The sequence below is a fragment of the Anopheles gambiae genome, chromosome 2, assembly GCF_943734735.2.
Source record: "Anopheles gambiae chromosome 2, idAnoGambNW_F1_1, whole genome shotgun sequence".
In the NCBI taxonomy this organism is placed as follows: domain Eukaryota; kingdom Metazoa; phylum Arthropoda; class Insecta; order Diptera; family Culicidae; genus Anopheles; species Anopheles gambiae.
The window spans coordinates 67814821-67834034 of record NC_064601.1 but is presented as its reverse complement, the minus strand read 5'-3'; the positions used below and the strand labels follow the sequence as shown (position 1 = coordinate 67834034).

The window sequence follows — 19214 nt, the reverse complement described above, 5'->3', positions numbered from 1 at the left end:
TTACTATGCGCCCTTTACTTCCTAGGCACTCATTCATACGGTAAACTAATTCAATCTGCCTCATTCTACAGGAACAATCCTCACAGCAGTGTGTCACCAAGGTTCGCCGTTTCCAGCGAGAGCTCGAAGCTGCCGAAGACCGTGCCGATGTGGCTGAGAGCAATCTGAGTCTGGTCCGTGCCAAGCACCGCACGTTCGTCACCACCTCGACCGTGCCCGGATCGCAGGTCTACCTGGTTCAGGAAACTACCCGAACCATCAACGAAACTTCATCTTAAATTTAGCAATGTCCCTTGCCGCCAGAGTGCCCTAACAGTTGGCCGAAGCGTCGTTAATCCTGGAAGAATATGCGACGACTGAAAATCGGAACAAGCGATCTAGCAACCTCCAGCCGGGCCGATCATGTGGGTTACCACTCTGGACACCGCACGCAGCCAATTGGTTCTTTTCATTATTTTATCCAGTTTCGTTCAAATACGGTCATGTGTACGTGTTGTGTTTTGCAGAAATTCTATGCCCTTCCTTGGTCCTTAGCTCTTCTCCTTTTTTTTCTTGCCCTTCCTTACGTTCACTGTTTTATATATCCCTTTTTGTTGTGTATAGTTATGTTTAACATTAGCGTCTTCCTATTTTTATTTTATTACGAAACAACGTTAGAAGGATAAAACACAGCATCAGCTGGAAAGTTATTCGAACATACACAAATCGACAAACCAGACAAGAGCGCTCACTGCGTACACAGATAACATCTGAGAAGCTGTATATCAACAAAAGCTCTTTACATTAGATACTTTAAATCTTAACGAAATTGTGTTTGTTTGTGTCATATGAACTCGTTTACTATGTGCTGTTCGTCGTTGCTGCTCTGAAGAAATGTGGATACTCTACCCTCTCGATCATGGGTCAACGCGATCTACCGACCTGAGCCAACTTTAAAAAGATCAACTATGATGAGGCTGTAAAAACAACTGAAAAGCCAAACCAGAACAGCACACAAGTCGCTTGTAAAGGAAAAAATAAAGTTTATTGATAAAGATTATTTTACCAAAATAACAATGCTACTATGGAGTGTTATTGCTAGTAGACGATTTAAAAAAAAACGGTATTCAAAAGGCATAACGCATGCAATGTTGTGAACGAGTGGATCTATGATTTTTTTACGCATGTACTGTATGATAAAGATTTATTATTAATAAAACAAATCATCTAAATTAATATTTATCAATTGAACTGCATATCGCATATTGCCATCTTACCAAAAAACGATGCAGTTCCACTTTCAATTGTGGTGAATGCTTCAATGATTCAATGATGAGCAATGATTTTACAAATACAAATTAAAAAGTAATGATAGAAATTATTCAAATTGATTTTCTCGATCCTATATGTTTTATGTTAAAATTGTCATATATTACTTAACTTGTAATTTAGTAATGATAGAAATGATTCAAATTTATTTTCTCGATCCTATATGTTTTATGTTAAAATTGTCATATATTACTTAATTGTCATTTATGTTGGTTATGTAGCGCTTTCTACAGCTTGCTTGTATGCTTTATGTTTTGAGAATGAACAATTATCTCTTTGATAAGGTAAGCTATCTTTAGTTCTATTAAAGCCTTTTTCAATGGAATCTATTACAAAACTACCTTATGTTAATGCTTAGGTAGTTTTAGCTTATTAAATAAATTTCAAACATCAACCATAAATCATATGAAATATATTATTGGAATCGACTCAAAGTGTGAAATTAATTACAACTCTGCTTTTGTAGGTGATTTCAAGAAACATAAATTACATCTCACGATAGTATGATAAATTGTTGTGTAAATTTGTCGCCGTACATCTCGTATAGCTCGTCATTATAGCGGTTCCTCCATTGTCCTTCCACACATACAGGGCCAAGTATCCTTCTGAGCATCTTCCTTCCCAATGCGGCTAAGAGAGTTTCGCCAGTTTTGGACAGCGTCCATGTCTCAGAGGCGTATGTACTGGTACTATATAGGTACTATATAGTTCCACCTTTGTCCGTCACGTCAGGTTATTTGAGGTGTACTGATTTTTCAGGCTGTAGACCAGTAAGACCAGTTGGCAGCCAGCATCCTTGGGCGCAACTCAGCTTCCATGCTATTGTCGTTGCTGACCTTTGACCTAAGATAGGTGAAATCTGAGACGACTTCAAAAGTGCGTTCACCTATCTGCACGTCACGCCTACGAAGATTCTGATTATTTATTGGTAGGCCCGCTGATGTTGCCACCGTCAGTTTGGTCTTTGCCTCGTTTATCTGCAATCCGAGGTTCTCTACCGCCTGCTCGGATCCTTGGTAGGCTTCTTCTACATAGAGGAGCAGCAGACCAATGATGTCTATATCATCAGCGTATGCCAGGATCCTGGTTGACTTATAGAAGATAGTTTCCGCAGTCTCCACCCTTGAGTCGCGAATGGCCCTTTCTAGCGCCAGGTTGAATAGGAGACAGGCAAGCCCGTCCCCCTGCCGCAGACCTTTGGTGGTAGCAAAAGGTCCTGAGAGTTTTCCATCCACCCTCACCTGGCAAGTGACGTTGGTCATAGTCATTCTAACTAGCCTTATCAGTTTGGCTGGGATTCCAAACACTCAAAGAGCTCATATCGTCATACAGTTTGCTATGCTATGCTATGGCTATGCTTTCATATGCGGCTTTGAAGTCAATGAAGAGATGGTATGTGTCGTGTCTGTATTCAGCCATTTTCTCCAAGACCTGCCGCATAGTGAAAATCTGATCAGTGGTTGATTTTCTGTTTCGGAATCCTCTTTGATAGTTTCCGACTATCTCTTCGACGTGCGGGACAAGACGATCCTGAAGGATCCGGGAGAATATTTTATAGGCGGTATTCAACACCGTAATACCCCTGTAGTTGTTGCAGCCCAACCTGTCTCCCTTCTTGTATATGGGGTAGATGATGCCGCGATTCCAATAACAAAGACATTGATTCGCTATCCCACACCTCAGTAACAATTTGATGAATCTCGTTTTCTAGTCGTCCATTCTTGACCAGTTCAGCTGCAATTCCGTCGGTTCCGGGTGCCTTGTTATTTTTCAGCCGACGGATAGCCTTTCGTGTTTCTTCTATGCTAGGTGGCAGTAGCATGACACTATCTGCTAGTGGCGCTTCTAGCTGTTCGTTATACTGGTCGTTGAATAAATCATCAAAGTACTGAGCCCACCGCGAGAGGTCCTCTGGCTGGTTACCAACCAGATCTCCATCCTTGTTGCGACAGCAGGTTACCTTAGGTACAACGTTGTTTCGGTGACCTGCTATCGCTTGGTAAAACTTTCGTGTCGGTCCGTACGCCTCTCTGGTTTGCTCGAGTTCCCGCATGTTTTGATCTTCCAAAGCATGCTTCTTGGAGCGGTGAACTCGTTTCTCTTCGCGTCTGAGTCGTGAATATTCCTCTACGCATGCCCGCGTTCTATGCCGTTGCTGCATTGCTCGGTATGCAGTATTCTTACGTTCGGTCACTTGTCTGCATTCATCGTCGAACCAACCAGATTTTATGTTGCCACGACGTGGTGGGAGTGTATTTCTTGCACAGTTTATTATTTTTGCTTTTAGAGTTTTCCACCTCTCGCTCGTAGTTTCATATCTGTTTTCTGGTAGTAGAGACTCGTCTACAGCGGCTTTGAATTCCTGTTGGACAGTAATGTCCTTTAGAGAGTCCGTGTTGAGCCGAGGCTAGTATCGCTGAGGTCAGATAGTTAATGTCAGTGCCTAACATTGTGTCACTAAATGGGGTGACATATTTAGTGACACAATTTTTGGCACTGACATTGGCCATGAGCCAGGCGTAATAAGATCCAACAAATATCGCTTTAGTAAATTGTATAAAGTAGGACCGAACATTCAAGGTTCCAAGGAACATGCTCGAATTCTGTTCCTCAAAAGGTGTATCACTTAAAAACTTGAATGTGTACTTTGAACATTTCAGTGCCACAATGATACGCATTTTTTCAACAGAAAATTACACACTGTAGCTGTAAAAAAGTGGCCCGAAGGTAATAAACCATTGAATTACAAAAAGATTAAAATCATATTCATTGTTATATACGGACATTCCAACTTCATAAACACACCTTAGACAAAAATACGCAAATCGGATGGAAATTTTCTTGAGCTTTTATTTCCTTTGTAAATTCGCTTCGAAGCATGCGATGGTGTTAAAAATGTTTACAAAACCCCGACTAAAATGACGGATAAACCATTCGATAGTTTACTCCTACAATGCTAATCAAGAATATTGTCTCTACCAAGTTATCTTTATGAAATGTTTATTGTTCACATGATAATGATGATTATGTGTGTCGTATGAGAGCTTGGACTTTGAATGATAACTGCACTGCACTAACACTTACGACTAGTTGTTTTACAAGAAAACCATTTAACCGCTAAAGGTACTTGCAGGATGGGAGGGGAGGCTTTTGTTCCAAAATTTCCAGCTTGTTTTATTTTGTCTTTAATATTACGGGTTGACCTAATACGAATGTTTAATCTCTAGTTAATATCACCAAGGCTACTACGGTTCGGGATCAAAAACACACACACACACTTACAAATAGGCACACGGGCACACATAAAACGTGGACAGTCTGTTTAATGTTAAAATCTAACGACATCACATAAATGCCATATCAGTAAGTAAGTATGGTCCTGTAATTTGTTTCTTTTTGCACTACATGTTCTACACTTAATGACTTGCTAATGACTCTAATCGGCGGAATGGTTCTTGCGCAGTCAATGGTTCTTTACTTTACTACCTCTTCATATGATAGCATAAAAAATACCTAAAAAGATCCAAAAGTTGGTTGGAAAACCTACGCAGTATCATTGTCTACATTATCCATTCGTTGAATAGTCAAAATCAGTCAAATAAATACATTTCCATTCACACACACACACACTTTTGATGTGCACAGCAACTAAGCATAAATAATCATCCTAAATGAATGGTGTGTAATAATCTCTTTCCAAGTTGACATTCACTTGCACTATCAAACGTAATCAGAAGCGCTGATAGTCCCTTCTGGTAGCGTTTCTGAGTGTTTCTCAATCGTTAGTAGGTTGTTCGTTTCGTTCAAAAAATGGCTTTGGACATTGTGGTTTTTGTGAGGTGATGACATCTCCTTCAGATCAACTATTTCGTATGGACGCTCGTCTTCATCCTCCGCTCTGGTCATATTGGCATTATTGAGCAGCCCAGAGTAGTACGCACTGCCGGACCCGCTAGCCCCTCCGCTAGCACTGTGCGATCCGGTCGGTATTGCTGGCAGTGGGCAGTTCATGATTAGAATGTCGTTGTCTGTACCCTGAAAAAAGTATATGTCTTTCATCTGTTTTTCTGTTTGAACACTGATCTAATCACGATTATTAATATTAATTGTATTGCATCTTCCAACACAACAGCAACAACAACAACACAAATAAACTTACTCACATGTTGTACGGAGCCTGATTTGTAGGAGGTAGTTTCTGAGGGACCAATTTCGTTTCCCACTTCAGCATACGATGCTTCGTCGATCTGCACAGGATTGTAGTTATTGTCATCCATGTGCGTGTAGTGGTTCTCCACCGGTAGCGTATGCGAGTTTACCAGCTGATCCGGCGTTGACAGATTCTTGCGACTGCTAAACCACGTCCACAATCCGGAATTTGTACTACGAGGGCTACATGACCCATTGGTTGAGTTTTTCGATGTTTGATTATCAAAATTTAACCCACTGGTATCCTTTGTACTGCTAGAATCGAAACACAATGTACGGAGTCCGTGCGGATTGGTACGAATCCTGTAAGGGAATGATTTGTCACATATTGTTAGTCTATCCTTCAATAATAATACTGCTTTTCGGCACGACCGTGCACGTACCGTTTACATCTAAGAAATACTATCATTATTATGGCACCGAGAAAAGCCGACGTCAGCGAAACCACTATCAACGCAAATGTCCAATTAAATTCCTTCGTGTCCGATGAAGTGAAGATTTCCTCTGAAAAATAAAAAAAAAACGAATATGCAAATTATGTCCATTGCCTTTAAGCCTTTACTCCCTCCATATAACGTACTTATTGCGCCATCAAGTGACAGTGACCCCTTATCTTGCCAGGCCCACGAGCAAAGATCGCACGTGGTTAAACCGTCTGGAGCAATCGATTCCTCCAGAAACGGAGGCCTCGGCGGTGGTGGGACAAACTTTCCATTCCAGTAGCTTTGATCGATCGTGTCGATCACTTGCATTTCGTCGTCGATCATGGAGAGACTTTCTGTTTCTAAGCTCCAGGCGCTTAGAGAACTCACATGTAGTACTGTCTTCCTGGCACCAGTAAGTTGCTCAAAACCAGGGTTGGTTTCGATATCAATCGGAGCGGTAATGTTTTGGTGAGTACTATAGACTGTGTTTGAATTGTTGCTGCTATTTGTAAGCTTGAAATCGTCATCCTTATCGTTAGTGCTGTATTTGGTGAACATTATTCATTTCTAGCAATCTGAAAATATAAAAAATATTAAATGAAAATTAAAATTCATTAAATGATACAAACTGCTTTATTTTATTTCCCATTATATGTTATTACGCTTTCATCTATATAACTGTAATCTATTATAATTTATTCATTCTAGTTGATATCGTAAAAATATGATATGATCTGTTCAAGAGATTATGAACTAGTTTTGGATAGTTAGATCTTCACATAATTTAGCTTAAAGAATAGCTTAGATTCTTGACATTGTTTATTAATTACTGTTGTATATAAAGTCTCTAAAATCCTTATCAGTTTACGATGCACTATTGGTGGACGAAGCGTTTTCTATAGTTTTAGACAGTTTTTAATTCTCGACAGTCTCATATTTAGAACGACTTTCCAATTGTTCTCAATAATAAATCAAAACTGTTAATAAGCTGCCGGTCTGGTGGCACAGTCATCAACTCACACCACTGTACTACATGGGTTACACTACATACACTGTCATGGGTTCAAGCCCCAAATGGATTGTGATCGTAGGACAGACCTGTAATGGGTAATGGGTAATCAATAAGTCACTGAAAACCAAGCCCACTAGTGATAGAAGGCAGGCCTTGACTGACAACGGTTGTTAGGCCAAAGAAGAAGAAGAGAAGCTGGCAATAAGACGCGCACTAACCCTGAACAGATGCTCCTAAACTAATCCTAGGTGTTGTACGAATGAACCAAATTTAAAAAAAAACAACCCAGCATACCTAATCCTGTCAGTGAAACTAACAATATTCTGTTATTAGTTTTTAAGACTTTGACTATACATCTTCTGAATCCGCGTACAAAATAGTAACAGAGTAAAAGAGTACGACAGAGTCTTCCATCATTTAATGAAATTTAAACCCTAGTGTACAAGCTAAAGAATTAAGAAATTGTAGACGAGCACGACTATGTTCATGACATTGTCTACTAACAGGTCAGACACACTCAAAAATCGATTAGGGCACTGGTCGAGTGCCATATAGTTCTGCTGTTTCCGTATTTTGAAACCAACATTCAGTTCACTTCAATATTAACAGATAGAAGAAGACTTACAAAGCCAGTATTAACTAATTCTATTTACATATTCTCGGGCAGCCTTCGTTTCACCCTTACTGTTAGGTGTCAGGCTTATAGTGCTTCCGTTTGAATTTTACATTTTTGTTCTTTTATCGTGAAGAAAAACGCACTTTTCATGTAGTTGCAGGTACATTGTTTTCCCTCCCCAAAAGATCATTTAAGTTTTTTTATAACAAACGAAACTGCCAAAACCATCCAATTAAAATACCCCTTGTAATAGCGCATTGAATACGTGTAATGCTTCTTCTTCAAATGGACTCTTTGGTGAAGCTTTCCAATTATTCGCCAACTTGCATATGAAACGACACTCACGTCATCAGTAAAAGCTGACATTTCCATCCAACCACCACACAATTACCATAGCTTAACCGCCTAGATTCAAATCAATCTCAAGATCCACTTTCAACTATATTTGCGTAGACTACACATTCAAAGTGTTCTTCGTTTAGCACAACAGCAATTCGTACCACTTCATCTCGTGCCGCTTTTAGCTAGACTCAGCGCTTTCAATCAACGCTTGCAACAAGTTCATCGTCCTTTCCCATATTGGGAACAAGGCTTGCAACACCATCATCCTCGAATGTTGCCGTCGTCGCTTTTTACTACTGCAGGCAGGATAAACACAGCAGAGGGTGAGAGAAAAAAAAATGCTCAAACACTTTACAAATGACTTCATTTGCATGGTCAAACAGTGATATGTCGTTGCATCAGTCCCATCCTGGTCCCTTGAGTGAAGTACGTCACATCGTCTGTCGTCGTTGTCGCGTTCATCATCCGATAAAATTGTATTTCCCGGAACAAGAGGCATGTGCGTCTCAGTGAACATATTTGTGCAAACATTATACGACTTTGGCACCCATAAACGGTACCCATCAGAGCCACGAACAGGCTTCTGACAATGACCGTTTAGCATCCGTGCTTTATCGACAACGACTACAACGGTGTTTGACCCGTTCATATTTGTGTTTGGATCATTTTCATCAATCTCTCTAGCACTGCCCATTCATCCAAAGCGTCATTCACATATTATTTTTTAGATTTTTAGAGTACAAATTGAAGTTCAAAATGTATTGCAGAGCTTAAAAAAGACAAAATAAATTGATTTACTTTTTCAAGAGGTTGCTGTTAAAAAAAAAAAAAAAAACAAATAACTCTCAAGGCAAGCCCACTAAAATAAAAACACCATTGGTTGCATCTTTTCAAAAAACCATCTTTTTGTTGCATTCTTTACCATGCCTTAGAGATACTGTCTCGATAATTTCCCCACCAGACAGTATCATTGCTTCAAGGACTTTTACTTAGAGCGCCATATCTTGTGCACATCTTTATTCAAAAAACTGTAATGAGTGATCCCTCTGTAGCATCATATTCCCCGACAACTTCACTTTCTCAAGAGGCGCGCCAGACTTGCAAACCATTTATGTGCATCGGGCATAAATAAAGCGCCATTCTAATCGTGTAGCAGCTTATGAAGCTGGATGATAGGCCTTCTTTCGAACCTTAAACATCCTCAGAAGACACGGAATATGCGTCACTAGGAGAACCGTTAAAAAAAAAAGCAATTCCAACAGGAAGCAATGGCTAAAGCATCGTAATTAAAAATTCAACTTGCCTTTGATGTAGCGCTCTCGAGCTGAGCCAGACGGCTAGTGCTCTACTAGAGTTGTTGTTACTACGTAGTAAAGGTAATTCCATTTTTTGTATGGATTCATGACGATTTTTATACAACAAAACAACCAGTGCTCAATTCAGTTCAACTAGCAGTACGAGTTTTAATTCAACTTGTAATCAAACTTTGAAAACTATGATTTATGGAATCAATACAAATTGCTCTGATGATAAAATAATATTTCAACTATTTATTTCATTTTTTAAGTACACAAACGTGCATTATGTATGTTTATTTAACTTTTTCATGATAGACAAAATAAATGTTGCTTATACCATATGGGAAGGTGTTTCTATACGCAGAATATGATATTAATGATTTGTTGGAATATGTTGGAATGATATTTTATCTTAACATTTTAGCATCATTTCTTTACGGATTCTCTTATTACTTGGTGTAAATACATGTTGTGGAATTAATTGCTGCAATATAGTTTAATTTGATGGGAAAATACCTCATGCAGTATTACTAACTTGAAGTACTGCTGCATGAATGCAGTAAAAATTGGTCTCTTCAGCCAACTGCAATTCATCCACACGTTTGCTAGTTTGTACCATTTCACTAGGAATGTCTCGTTGAACATCTGGTGCATAAGCATGATTATTTATGGTCTGTGAAGCACAGTCACAATTTTAACATTCACACAATAAATCTACATAGCTTTCAACCGTTTTTTTTAACAAGAGCTATCGTGTTAGGCACACGCTACACACAAAAAGGCTCCGCAAGCGTACGCACGTTAGTCTCGGAAGTGTGTGCGGTGGCGTGTTCAAGTGGTCGGTTTATGATCATACCCGATCCGGTACTCTCACTTCAGTCACACACTCGAACTGACTGCAGTTATCGAAGCAGCAACTGCCAAGACCGACACGATTTCAAGTGTGGATAAATGAAATGAATGAATAAGCTCTTAGGTTCCACTCAACACAAAACTTCGCTCCAATCTTTTTAAATCTTAGCACGAGAACGGAAGCAGTTTTAATGCAACTACATGTGTACGTCAATTAATAGAAAAAATAAATGTTCAAATGCACTTTTTTCTCAGCTCAAATTTTACTTACACAACCTTACCGTTTTGCAAGCATATGAAACGTTGTTCGATGCGGGGTAGGTCATTGGAAATGCCAATTGCACATTGCCGCTTATTGCATTGTACACCTTTTTGACTCGCTCCTCATGCACAGCAGTTGTAGCAACAATCCCAGCTGCATGTGTGGGAGTCAACCCTTTCAGCCCAGTAATCCTGTCCAGCTGGTACCAGTCCATACCACTGTTTTAATAGTGTGAACATAACTCCCTAAGTCAGCTGTGACAAATGAAGTTCAACTCGAATCAGGCTAATTGAGGTTTAGAGATTAATTTATACTTATTCAGTTCGTTTTCTTTTCTTCCTTGTTTTTTTGAATGCCCAATGTAATGTAATGTGCTCAATTCAATATGTTCAGACTGCCTCTACCATTGAATGCGCAAAACATTAAGTCCCGCCGTTAGGTTGCCAAATTTATCGCTCTTTCAAACGAAAAGCGTAATAGCAACAGCGAAGAAAGATCAACTTCCAACGCGAATGATACTTGAGAAATAAAAAATAAAACGCTACACTACGACAGAATGGGAAGCGGAAAAGAATGTTGACGGCCGGTAATAGCGTCACGATTCAGGCAGCGGTTGCATTTTCAGACTACAAATTCACCCCAGCATACATACAGTTCATTAAGCGCAGACACAGTTGCAGGTGCAGCTGAATCGATAACTAAGTGGCAGTCGACCAGTTTCCAGATCGCCGAGAAAGATCACGCATTACAGTTGGTGTGCTTGGAATGTAAGATCACGCAACAGCTTTAAATGCGTTGATAGTTTATTTATGTGCTAATGGGGACGTTAAGGAAGCGTTAAATTTTGCTGCGATAATGAATAAATTGTCGCTGAAATTGGATCAGCTATCGTTCGTCGTCAGTACATATTTAAATAAAAACATTCCAGCGCCATTTACTTCTACGTACGAAAGTAGGTTAACGACAAGAAGCAGAAGGTAACGGCTGAGAACATCTGTCTCCGAACCATGCATTTCAATTCCATGTTGGAAAAGCTTTGTGATACAGTGACATGAATAAATCAATAACAGATACCGATTTAAGTTCCATGTAACGGCTGTTAATCCTTGTATTCATGCAATGTCACAACTTTTGGACATGCACCATGTCTAACTTTTTGATCGTTTGATCGATCATTCTGACTATCGCTACGGTACAATCTCGGACCCTCGGCTTACAAACATCCAGTACATGGGCTTTGTACCGCCATGAAAGGTTGCTTAATTTATTTTAATTAGAATCAGTGCTCCTACCTCCAACTTCAGTTTAACACATGCCACACCAAATTATGTTCACTCTCAACCAGTCCACCAATGAACAGTTCTTTTTTATTCGTCTGTCGATTTTTGGGCCCGTGCCTTTTCTCATGGAGACACAAGACGACAGTTCAGGATCTGCGCAGCAAACAGAGACGCCTGCATAGAAATGCTGTTCTGGAAATGCACAAAATATGTACATTTCTGATGAATTGAATGTTCATGCTGCGTGGTGGACTCGCAGTTGGATTGCAGTCCGTGTTGTGGCCGATTTTGCACATACGGGTACGCCCGTTATACGGTATTGTGTGTGTGTGTGTGTGTGTGTGTGTGTGTGTGTGTGTGTGTGTGTGTGTGTGTGTGTGTGTGTGTGTGTGTGTGTGTGTGTGTGTGTGTGTGTGTGTGTGTGTGTGTGTGTGTGTGAGCACATCTTCTCGGTTTCTTGGAACAAACGCAACCAGTCTGATATTGTCCATGGCCGGAGTATGCTATTTCTTTGCGTCCAGAACGCTCCCCGCAGCCGACTGGAGTCTACCCGGCCCGTTAAGAGCTTTGCCATGTTCGGTCGCTTTGGTACGGTTACCAATAGCAATCGATTGGTGTGCCATATTTGGGGTCACAGGAATTTTACATGAAATACGTAACGAGAAACGCATTGTACTCTTGAAATAGGGTCAGTAAAGACTCTTTCGCATGATAGTATAATGTTTTGCTGTGAAGTGGTTTCTTGTCGTCCTCGGACAACGTACATTTTCCCTCCGAATGTAGCATTTTAATCTGAATGCAAATGGACATGATGAAAACAACGCGATTACTTTAACATAAAAACTATTATGTATATCACATTTAACACAAACGAAAAACAAAGTACCTTGACGTATTGTTTATAACTAACCTGCAAGTAATAGCATTCTAAATAACGTATATTCATTGTAATTGTTTCAAACCAACAAGACATTAATTTACAAATTGTACATTTTACCGGTGTAACACTATGTAACAAAAGGCATCAAACGCTCAACGCATTTTATTGCTATGAGCAAAGCAATTATTCACTCAATCAAGCAAAGAATTACAACATACAAACATGCAGAATTAATGGTAAATGTGTACAAAACTTGCTAATATTTATTACACCTTACCAAAAATATGTGCAAAGTACAATAAGTTATGCGAACGCTTATCCCACAATAAGAACGCTTATTCCTTCTACATTTACGTAGAATTATTTTTTTCCAATTACTCGTTTCCAAAAACTTACAAATAAGAAACAAAGAAACAAATAAGCCTTAAACAGTAAAAAAAGCTAATTTCGATTAGTATTTAGGCAAATCAAACAATCCATTGGGTGTCAGAAACTAACCCCTTTGCAAATCGCAATTCCTCCTCAAACTCAATCTTATCTTATCGCGTCTAAAAGATAAGCTGTATGTGTTTACAACAAAACAGCCATTCTTGCCAGTCTTGTGTAGAAACGGCTCACACTAGTTCCTCAACCGTAACAGTAAAGACCTGTGCGAAAGTTTGTTGCACAACCCGCACACACGAGTTCTCTCAATCGCTGTGATTTTAGTAACATTACCCGTGTGCTCGAGCCTTTTTTTTTAATGGCATCTTCTCCTCAGTGTACGATTTCGTTCGATGACAATTACCATGGCGTGTTCTTTGCTGGACAGACAATCACTGGTACAGTTGACATTGATCTACCCAAGACAAAGAAAGTGAAAGGTACATTTTTAACTGCCGATGGAAAGACGATATTATGTGATGTGTGATAAGGTGTGTAACTAAAACAATTTTTTTTACTTAATCGTTCCACCAGGAGTTTTACTTAGAGTTACCGGTCTGGCATGTGTCCTGTGGACGGAAACCTATGGGACGGGTATAACTGTTGCATTCCAGGGAAGAGAAGATTTCCTTAAGCATACGATAGATTTTGTACGCTCTGAAACAGGTATGGTAAATTCCTTTTTTATTTTCTTAATAATGCAAGTTTAACGATTACTATCCAGTACGATTAATATCCACTCCACATGTATAGATGATCCCATTGAAATGGCACCAGGACGTCAGATTTATAAATTTACTTTCCAACTGCCAACCACACTGCCAACGTCTTTCGAAGGCGATTACGGTTACATACGTTACACAGCTCGGGTTGTCTTTGAGCGTCCGTGGAAATTCGATCTTACTTACAAAATCGCGTTTACCGTGGTAAATCAGCTCAACCTCAACACCGTCACGCCACCGTTAAATGTGGCCGTAGTTCAAGAACACATAAAACACTTCTACTGCGGACCTTGTCGCTCAGAACCACTAAGCATCAACGTGATGCTTCCGATGACGGGATACGTACCCGGACAGTTCATTCTCGTTACGGTCGACATATCCAATCGAAGCAATAAATGCATTGCAGAGGTGAAGCTCAAACTTCGCCGACAAGTACGATACAGCAGTCAAACGCCGTACAAGCAGGTGCGCACTGTTTACAATACCTTGGCCAAGTTTCAGTGCAGTGGTGTCGATGCGAAAGGATCAGCAGGATACGAAAGACGATTTCTAGTGCCACCAGAGCCTCCGACTCGTAGCGATACAATCATTCGTCTCGAGTACTTTGTTGAAGTGACCGCAAAGGTTCCAGGAATGGCCTACAGTCCCGAAGTACAGATACCAATTACAATCGGAACGGTGCCGCTCGTCAACCTTAACCAAACACAGCACAGAGCATCCATCGTTGAGGCACATATGACGACTGCCTCTTCCTTAACGCAAAAGATCTTTCACAGCAGTGTGCCGTCGCTAATAAGTAAGTTGGTTGGCAATTCATTTGGTGTTCGATGCATGTTTCTCCCCCTAATCGATTATTCTTCATTGTACAATGTTTTGCACAGTTCCACACACATTCGAAAAGTCAGCAGGTCGTAGCGAGGTAAACATTCAAGACGATGACGAGTCACCATCGTTAGGAACCGTGCCCTTTTCACCTCGCTACCCTATGTACCATTTTGATACAAATAATCAGCCTGCAGTGCACAGTGCAAAGCTGCCAACAATTCACGCCCAACCTGCAAAAAACTACGGCGGTGATAAAATTCCTTCACACGAACAGCCCACCCGAAACAGATAACAGGTCAAGTGGATTAACATTGATAGTGTAGGGCTCTGCAGGATGCCGTTTGGGTAATCTGTGCAAGTGATTTTTTTATTAACTTTATATAAATCCCACTACTAACAAACGGTGCTATCTTCAGTGTGATGTACGTTAAGAGACACTTGTTCAATTCTCCAGCTACTGTTCATTTGACAACACGTGTTAGATAAGAAATAAAAAGGGTAATAAAAGGTTATAGGTTTGATTCAAAGATTCAAGCATTAGTGTTTCACTGCTACAATTATGTGGTTCTAGCGATTCGAATTGCATGGCTCTAGTATTTCTTACCAGAAAAAAAAAACAAAATTTTTAAGAGAGTTGTTTCCAACCTGTGACACATGGCGTAAACAAGCGTGTTCCTCGAAATACTTGATTTTTTTCAAAAGAACTGCTTTTGTATTGTAACATTTTGTTCAAATTGTTCCCACAATCAAAAATAAACTTTTAAAAGACATGTATTATCTCGAAGAATTAAACATATTCGATCAAGAGGCTTTACACAAAGTCCACTAATTATATGGTCTTACCAGTGGTCAGTGTTCCTGAAAATATTCGATACTTATGCTTTAGGGAACGGTGATGTGTATTTTTTTGAAGAAATGGTCGTATAATAGTAAAAATAAAGAACCTAAAGATTTAGTACAAGATTTGTTTTTACAAAACTGCTTCAAAACGATACAAAATATTGAGTTTTTATAAACTACAGTAGTGTGCCATAGTGCTTCGTTTACGTCGACCAAAGCTCGTATGCATCGGAATGCAAAGAAAGAAAAAAAAACACAAACAGGACAGCCCACGACAGAACAGAAATTACCAACTTCATTTACCTTCCCAGTGTCCGTTCAGTAGTTATGTTTTTGCTGTTGTACCACCTCACCACAAATTACACCTCGAGCAACTGTCTGTGCCCGCCGATCGGAGAAACGGTCCGAGCAATGCAATGCGGCAGAAGATGGCAGAACGATGTACGGGAAGAGGAAAATTATTCAGCCAGGGTGGTCTCGACCCCTACTGCCCCAACGATCATGGTTCCCATAAAAGGACGCAGGGAAGAACGGCAAGTCTTGGGCAGCTTGCGCAGTCCAGCGTACGGCTGCTCGAAAGCAGGTTGACCACTTTCAAAGGAAGCTTGAGCAAGGAGTATTGGGTGATTCGATCGACGATGGGAGAACTATTAATGTTATCTCACTCTCGCTTCATTTCGTGCTCATATCCCACATTTTGCTCTTCTTGCTTTTGAGCGATCGTTCGCCAAAATATTTGAAGGCTTGTGAGTGTCAATCACTCCTTTACAAAATACTTTCCTAAGAGCCCCTTCAATTAAATAGATCGAATAACTAAAAACTAACTAGCACTTAGCATGTAATCGTACTTTAAAGCAAAATGAATAGTAAATGCCACTCCTTCTTCTCTTCATCATGTTTCCAAATTCTTATTTCTTCATTCATTTCATTTCACTTCTATTCTCTTTAGTTGATGGAATTTGTACGTACAATCATTCAGTAATGCATTAAAAGGAATGCTCTCTATTGAGTGCAATTTGAAGCTTTACCCACTAAACTTGTAACAGTTGTTACAGTATATCGCTCGAGGTTTTTAAAAATCAAGAGCCACCTCGAGTGGACCGTTTACGGAAACTAACAGCCTACTCGCACATTCTAGTAGCTTTCAAACAATGATAAAAGAATATTTCTGCATGCAGAGACATGTTGCAACAAGGTGCTCACAATGCATCACGACGGATACTTGTAAATATTTTTTCCTGCGTTTTGCAATTTGCTCCCCTTATTTCCAACAAGATGCATGAATGGATTTTTCTTCTGTATGTATGTATCTGTACCAAACCCTTCCTAACACCCCGCCACACCTTAACACATCGAAAGTGAAAAGCAAACTTGGAAAATCTCATCCCACCTGAAACCGCATTGGTTCTCCGCCGCATCAAAAAGCCGGTAAATGTGTTGCAGCAACGTTGCTGAAACACATAAATTTTAATTACTTTCTTCCTCTTCCTGCTCGCATAAAAGAGCCCTAGCATACTCCAGGACGCCATCTTTGGACTGTGACGAAACGTAGATAATAGCGAAGTCGTTTTTCTTTTCCACTAACAGCAATATTCCAAAACACAATCTTACCAATGAAAGGATACACACGGCCGTATGTTACCATTCGTCCGTTAGTAGAGTCCTTTTCAAAAGTGGCTTTTACCGACTGCCAGGGGCATAAAATTGCACGAACAGAGCATGTTTTTTCCCTCCCCCTTGCAGCTCATCTAATGTGACAGCACATCGTATGGCAGGCTAAAAAGCATAGTCTTTCAACGGTAAAAAATAAGAACAAAACTCGATCACATTTACAACAGTCCATGGAAAAACGCTACGTATGCACAGTAGAGTTAATGAAGAATTTGACATGATTCAGATTTGAAACATAAAACTTTTGGTTTAATTTATGTTTCCTACGGATTTATTTAAACTAGCATATACAACATCAATAACTCGCTGCTGTAGACTCTCGTTATCGTGTTATAAACTAACTAACGCACAAGGTTTCACACACAAGATAATGGTTTTGATCATTCTGCCACACGAATCGCTAAACGCTCATACCGTAAGCCGGATAGGGGTGTGTAAAGTTCATTAAAACCAACCGCGTACGTACATAATTGGAAATCTGCTGCAAACATATCGGCTCATTTACCTCTTGCCATGGGAAATGCACTCATCTCCACAACTCCTGGTACCATAAACGTACGCGTAGAACTTCTCCACAAACTCCTACGCATTTTGCGCCACCCGACCATCAAAAGTCTTTAATTGGGCGATCTGCCATCAGCCGATAGCTGTTGTTTTCTCGAGCCAATTTGCAGATAATCGACAACGACGACGACGGCGACGACGACGACGGCGACGAACCCACCTTCAGTAACTGGCTGAGCACCATATCCTGCAGTTTTCGAGCAGCATGCTCGTACGCGTTTTGGGTTCAGCTCGATGTGATCACGCTCGCCTACCCGTCCCATCAACCGGTCGCCCGAGAAAACGACGATTAACGATCGTTTTATAGACGGAACGCGAACCAACCGCGTTTGGGAGAAATAAAATATTTCCTCTCAAGATCGCTTTCGGATCGACTAATTGGATGCAGTCGTTTAACGATTCGGTGCTTATTGCCTTTGCATTCCTTTGCCATCTTTAACATATTTCAAATAGATGCTCTCATCTGTAATGTGCTTCGTTACAGACAAACTTTCTTCAAATATTTGCGGAACCACGTAATTTATCTTTTCATTCACTATCATCAGTTTGGCATTGCAGTAAGTCCCATATCTTCCGGACTATGTAAACAAATCCCTTGTTCGACATCAACAGATTGCAATGGACCAAACCATTTCAATTAACATTGTTGTATAATTTAAACACCTATATTTTTATGTCTTCCTGGCATTTACATCCTCACCTGCGAACGAGAATTTCTTCAACTGTCAAACTTTAACGGCTGTTTATTTGGTTGCTGTTGTTGTTGTTTGCCACGTTTCCAACCTCTCCGGCCTGATGGGCGTTCGCACTTTTTATGGTTCTCAAACATGCTGCTGTAAAACCGTTTTTCGCCCGCCAGGCACGCTTTTAGTGTCTCCTGTTGGTGTATGTATATTATACCTCCTGACGTCTGCCCTGAAAGTTGTATCTTACTTGTTAATTTTCTTACTTTCCCACCACAGGCTCATTGCATTGGCCGTATAAAGCTGCGAACAAAACATGTAAAAAGTCCATAACGAGACAGTACGAGTATATTAAAATTGCATATACTTCTGGTTGCTTCGGCTGCAATTCGATACTTCTCGCTCGATGGTGTCTGCCGTGGGCATGGGTTATCGTTTGCAATTGGCTTCATGCGCACCAGGCTGAGGCTGGTTCGTCGCTGGTGCAAAGTTTTGCATGTTTTGCCATGGCTACACTTTGCCCAAAATGGAACCGAAACAACATTGCATTTTTATTATTTACCAGCCGGAACCGAAATGATCGAACTAATGATTGAATTTTTTGCACCGTTCTGCCGCTCTTTTTTTGGCTTCTTTCCGGGGCTTCAGTTAGTTGGAAATGCAACTTTATAAATTTAACATCCGTCTGCATGGTTGAACACACACACACACACACACACACACCACGCACACGGAGAACCCTCCTTGCAATCAGCGGACGTAAAACACACAACACATGACGCAATTAAAGGTAGGTTTATGGTTCTTTTAACAATGCGGCAATTGGGTAGGGTTATAAAATCATGAGCAGTGCTCTGGAAAATTAAGTTGTTCAGTGTTTTGCTAAAATTTATAGTATGTTTACTTAAAATCACTTAAGCTTACTTTTATTTCAAACAAGTTTTTATATGCTTACCTTTACAACAAATCACTCACAACGAAGAGCTTTCATGGAGAGCAACT

The 19214-nt window shown here is 40.2% G+C and overlaps 3 protein-coding genes across 4 annotated transcripts in view; 2 read left to right on the top strand and 1 right to left on the bottom strand.

Annotated features, from left to right (window-relative positions):
• The window catches only part of LOC1275082 (paramyosin, long form), a 14488-nt gene extending 13273 nt beyond the window's left edge, over positions 1-1215 (top strand). Inside the window, exon 10 of the mRNA XM_314309.5 lies at positions 72-1215. Within this exon, the coding sequence (XP_314309.4) occupies positions 72-278 (207 nt within the window). The 3' untranslated portion in view covers positions 279-1215. The remainder of the gene's footprint in view (positions 1-71) is intronic.
• Positions 809-19214, bottom strand: LOC5667362 (uncharacterized). 2 transcript variants are annotated; one of them, XM_061641428.1, is made up of 5 exons: positions 19168-19214; positions 6098-6517; positions 5901-6021; positions 5472-5820; positions 809-5343 (listed from the first exon to the last, which is right to left on the bottom strand). In XM_061641428.1, exons 2-5 carry the CDS (start codon positions 6498-6500, stop codon positions 5029-5031), a joined length of 1188 nt encoding a protein of 395 aa, XP_061497412.1. In that variant the 5' UTR covers positions 6501-6517; positions 19168-19214; the 3' UTR covers positions 809-5028. The 2 variants fall into 2 exon arrangements, with proteins under 2 accessions (XP_061497412.1, XP_061497413.1); XM_061641429.1 differs by having other exon boundaries at positions 5210-5336.
• On the top strand, positions 13117-15415 carry LOC4576501 (arrestin domain-containing protein 3). Its single transcript, XM_061641427.1, has 4 exons — positions 13117-13347; positions 13442-13573; positions 13661-14425; positions 14511-15415. The coding sequence occupies exons 1-4, from the start codon at positions 13227-13229 to the stop codon at positions 14744-14746; spliced, it is 1254 nt and encodes a 417-aa protein (XP_061497411.1). The 5' UTR covers positions 13117-13226; the 3' UTR covers positions 14747-15415.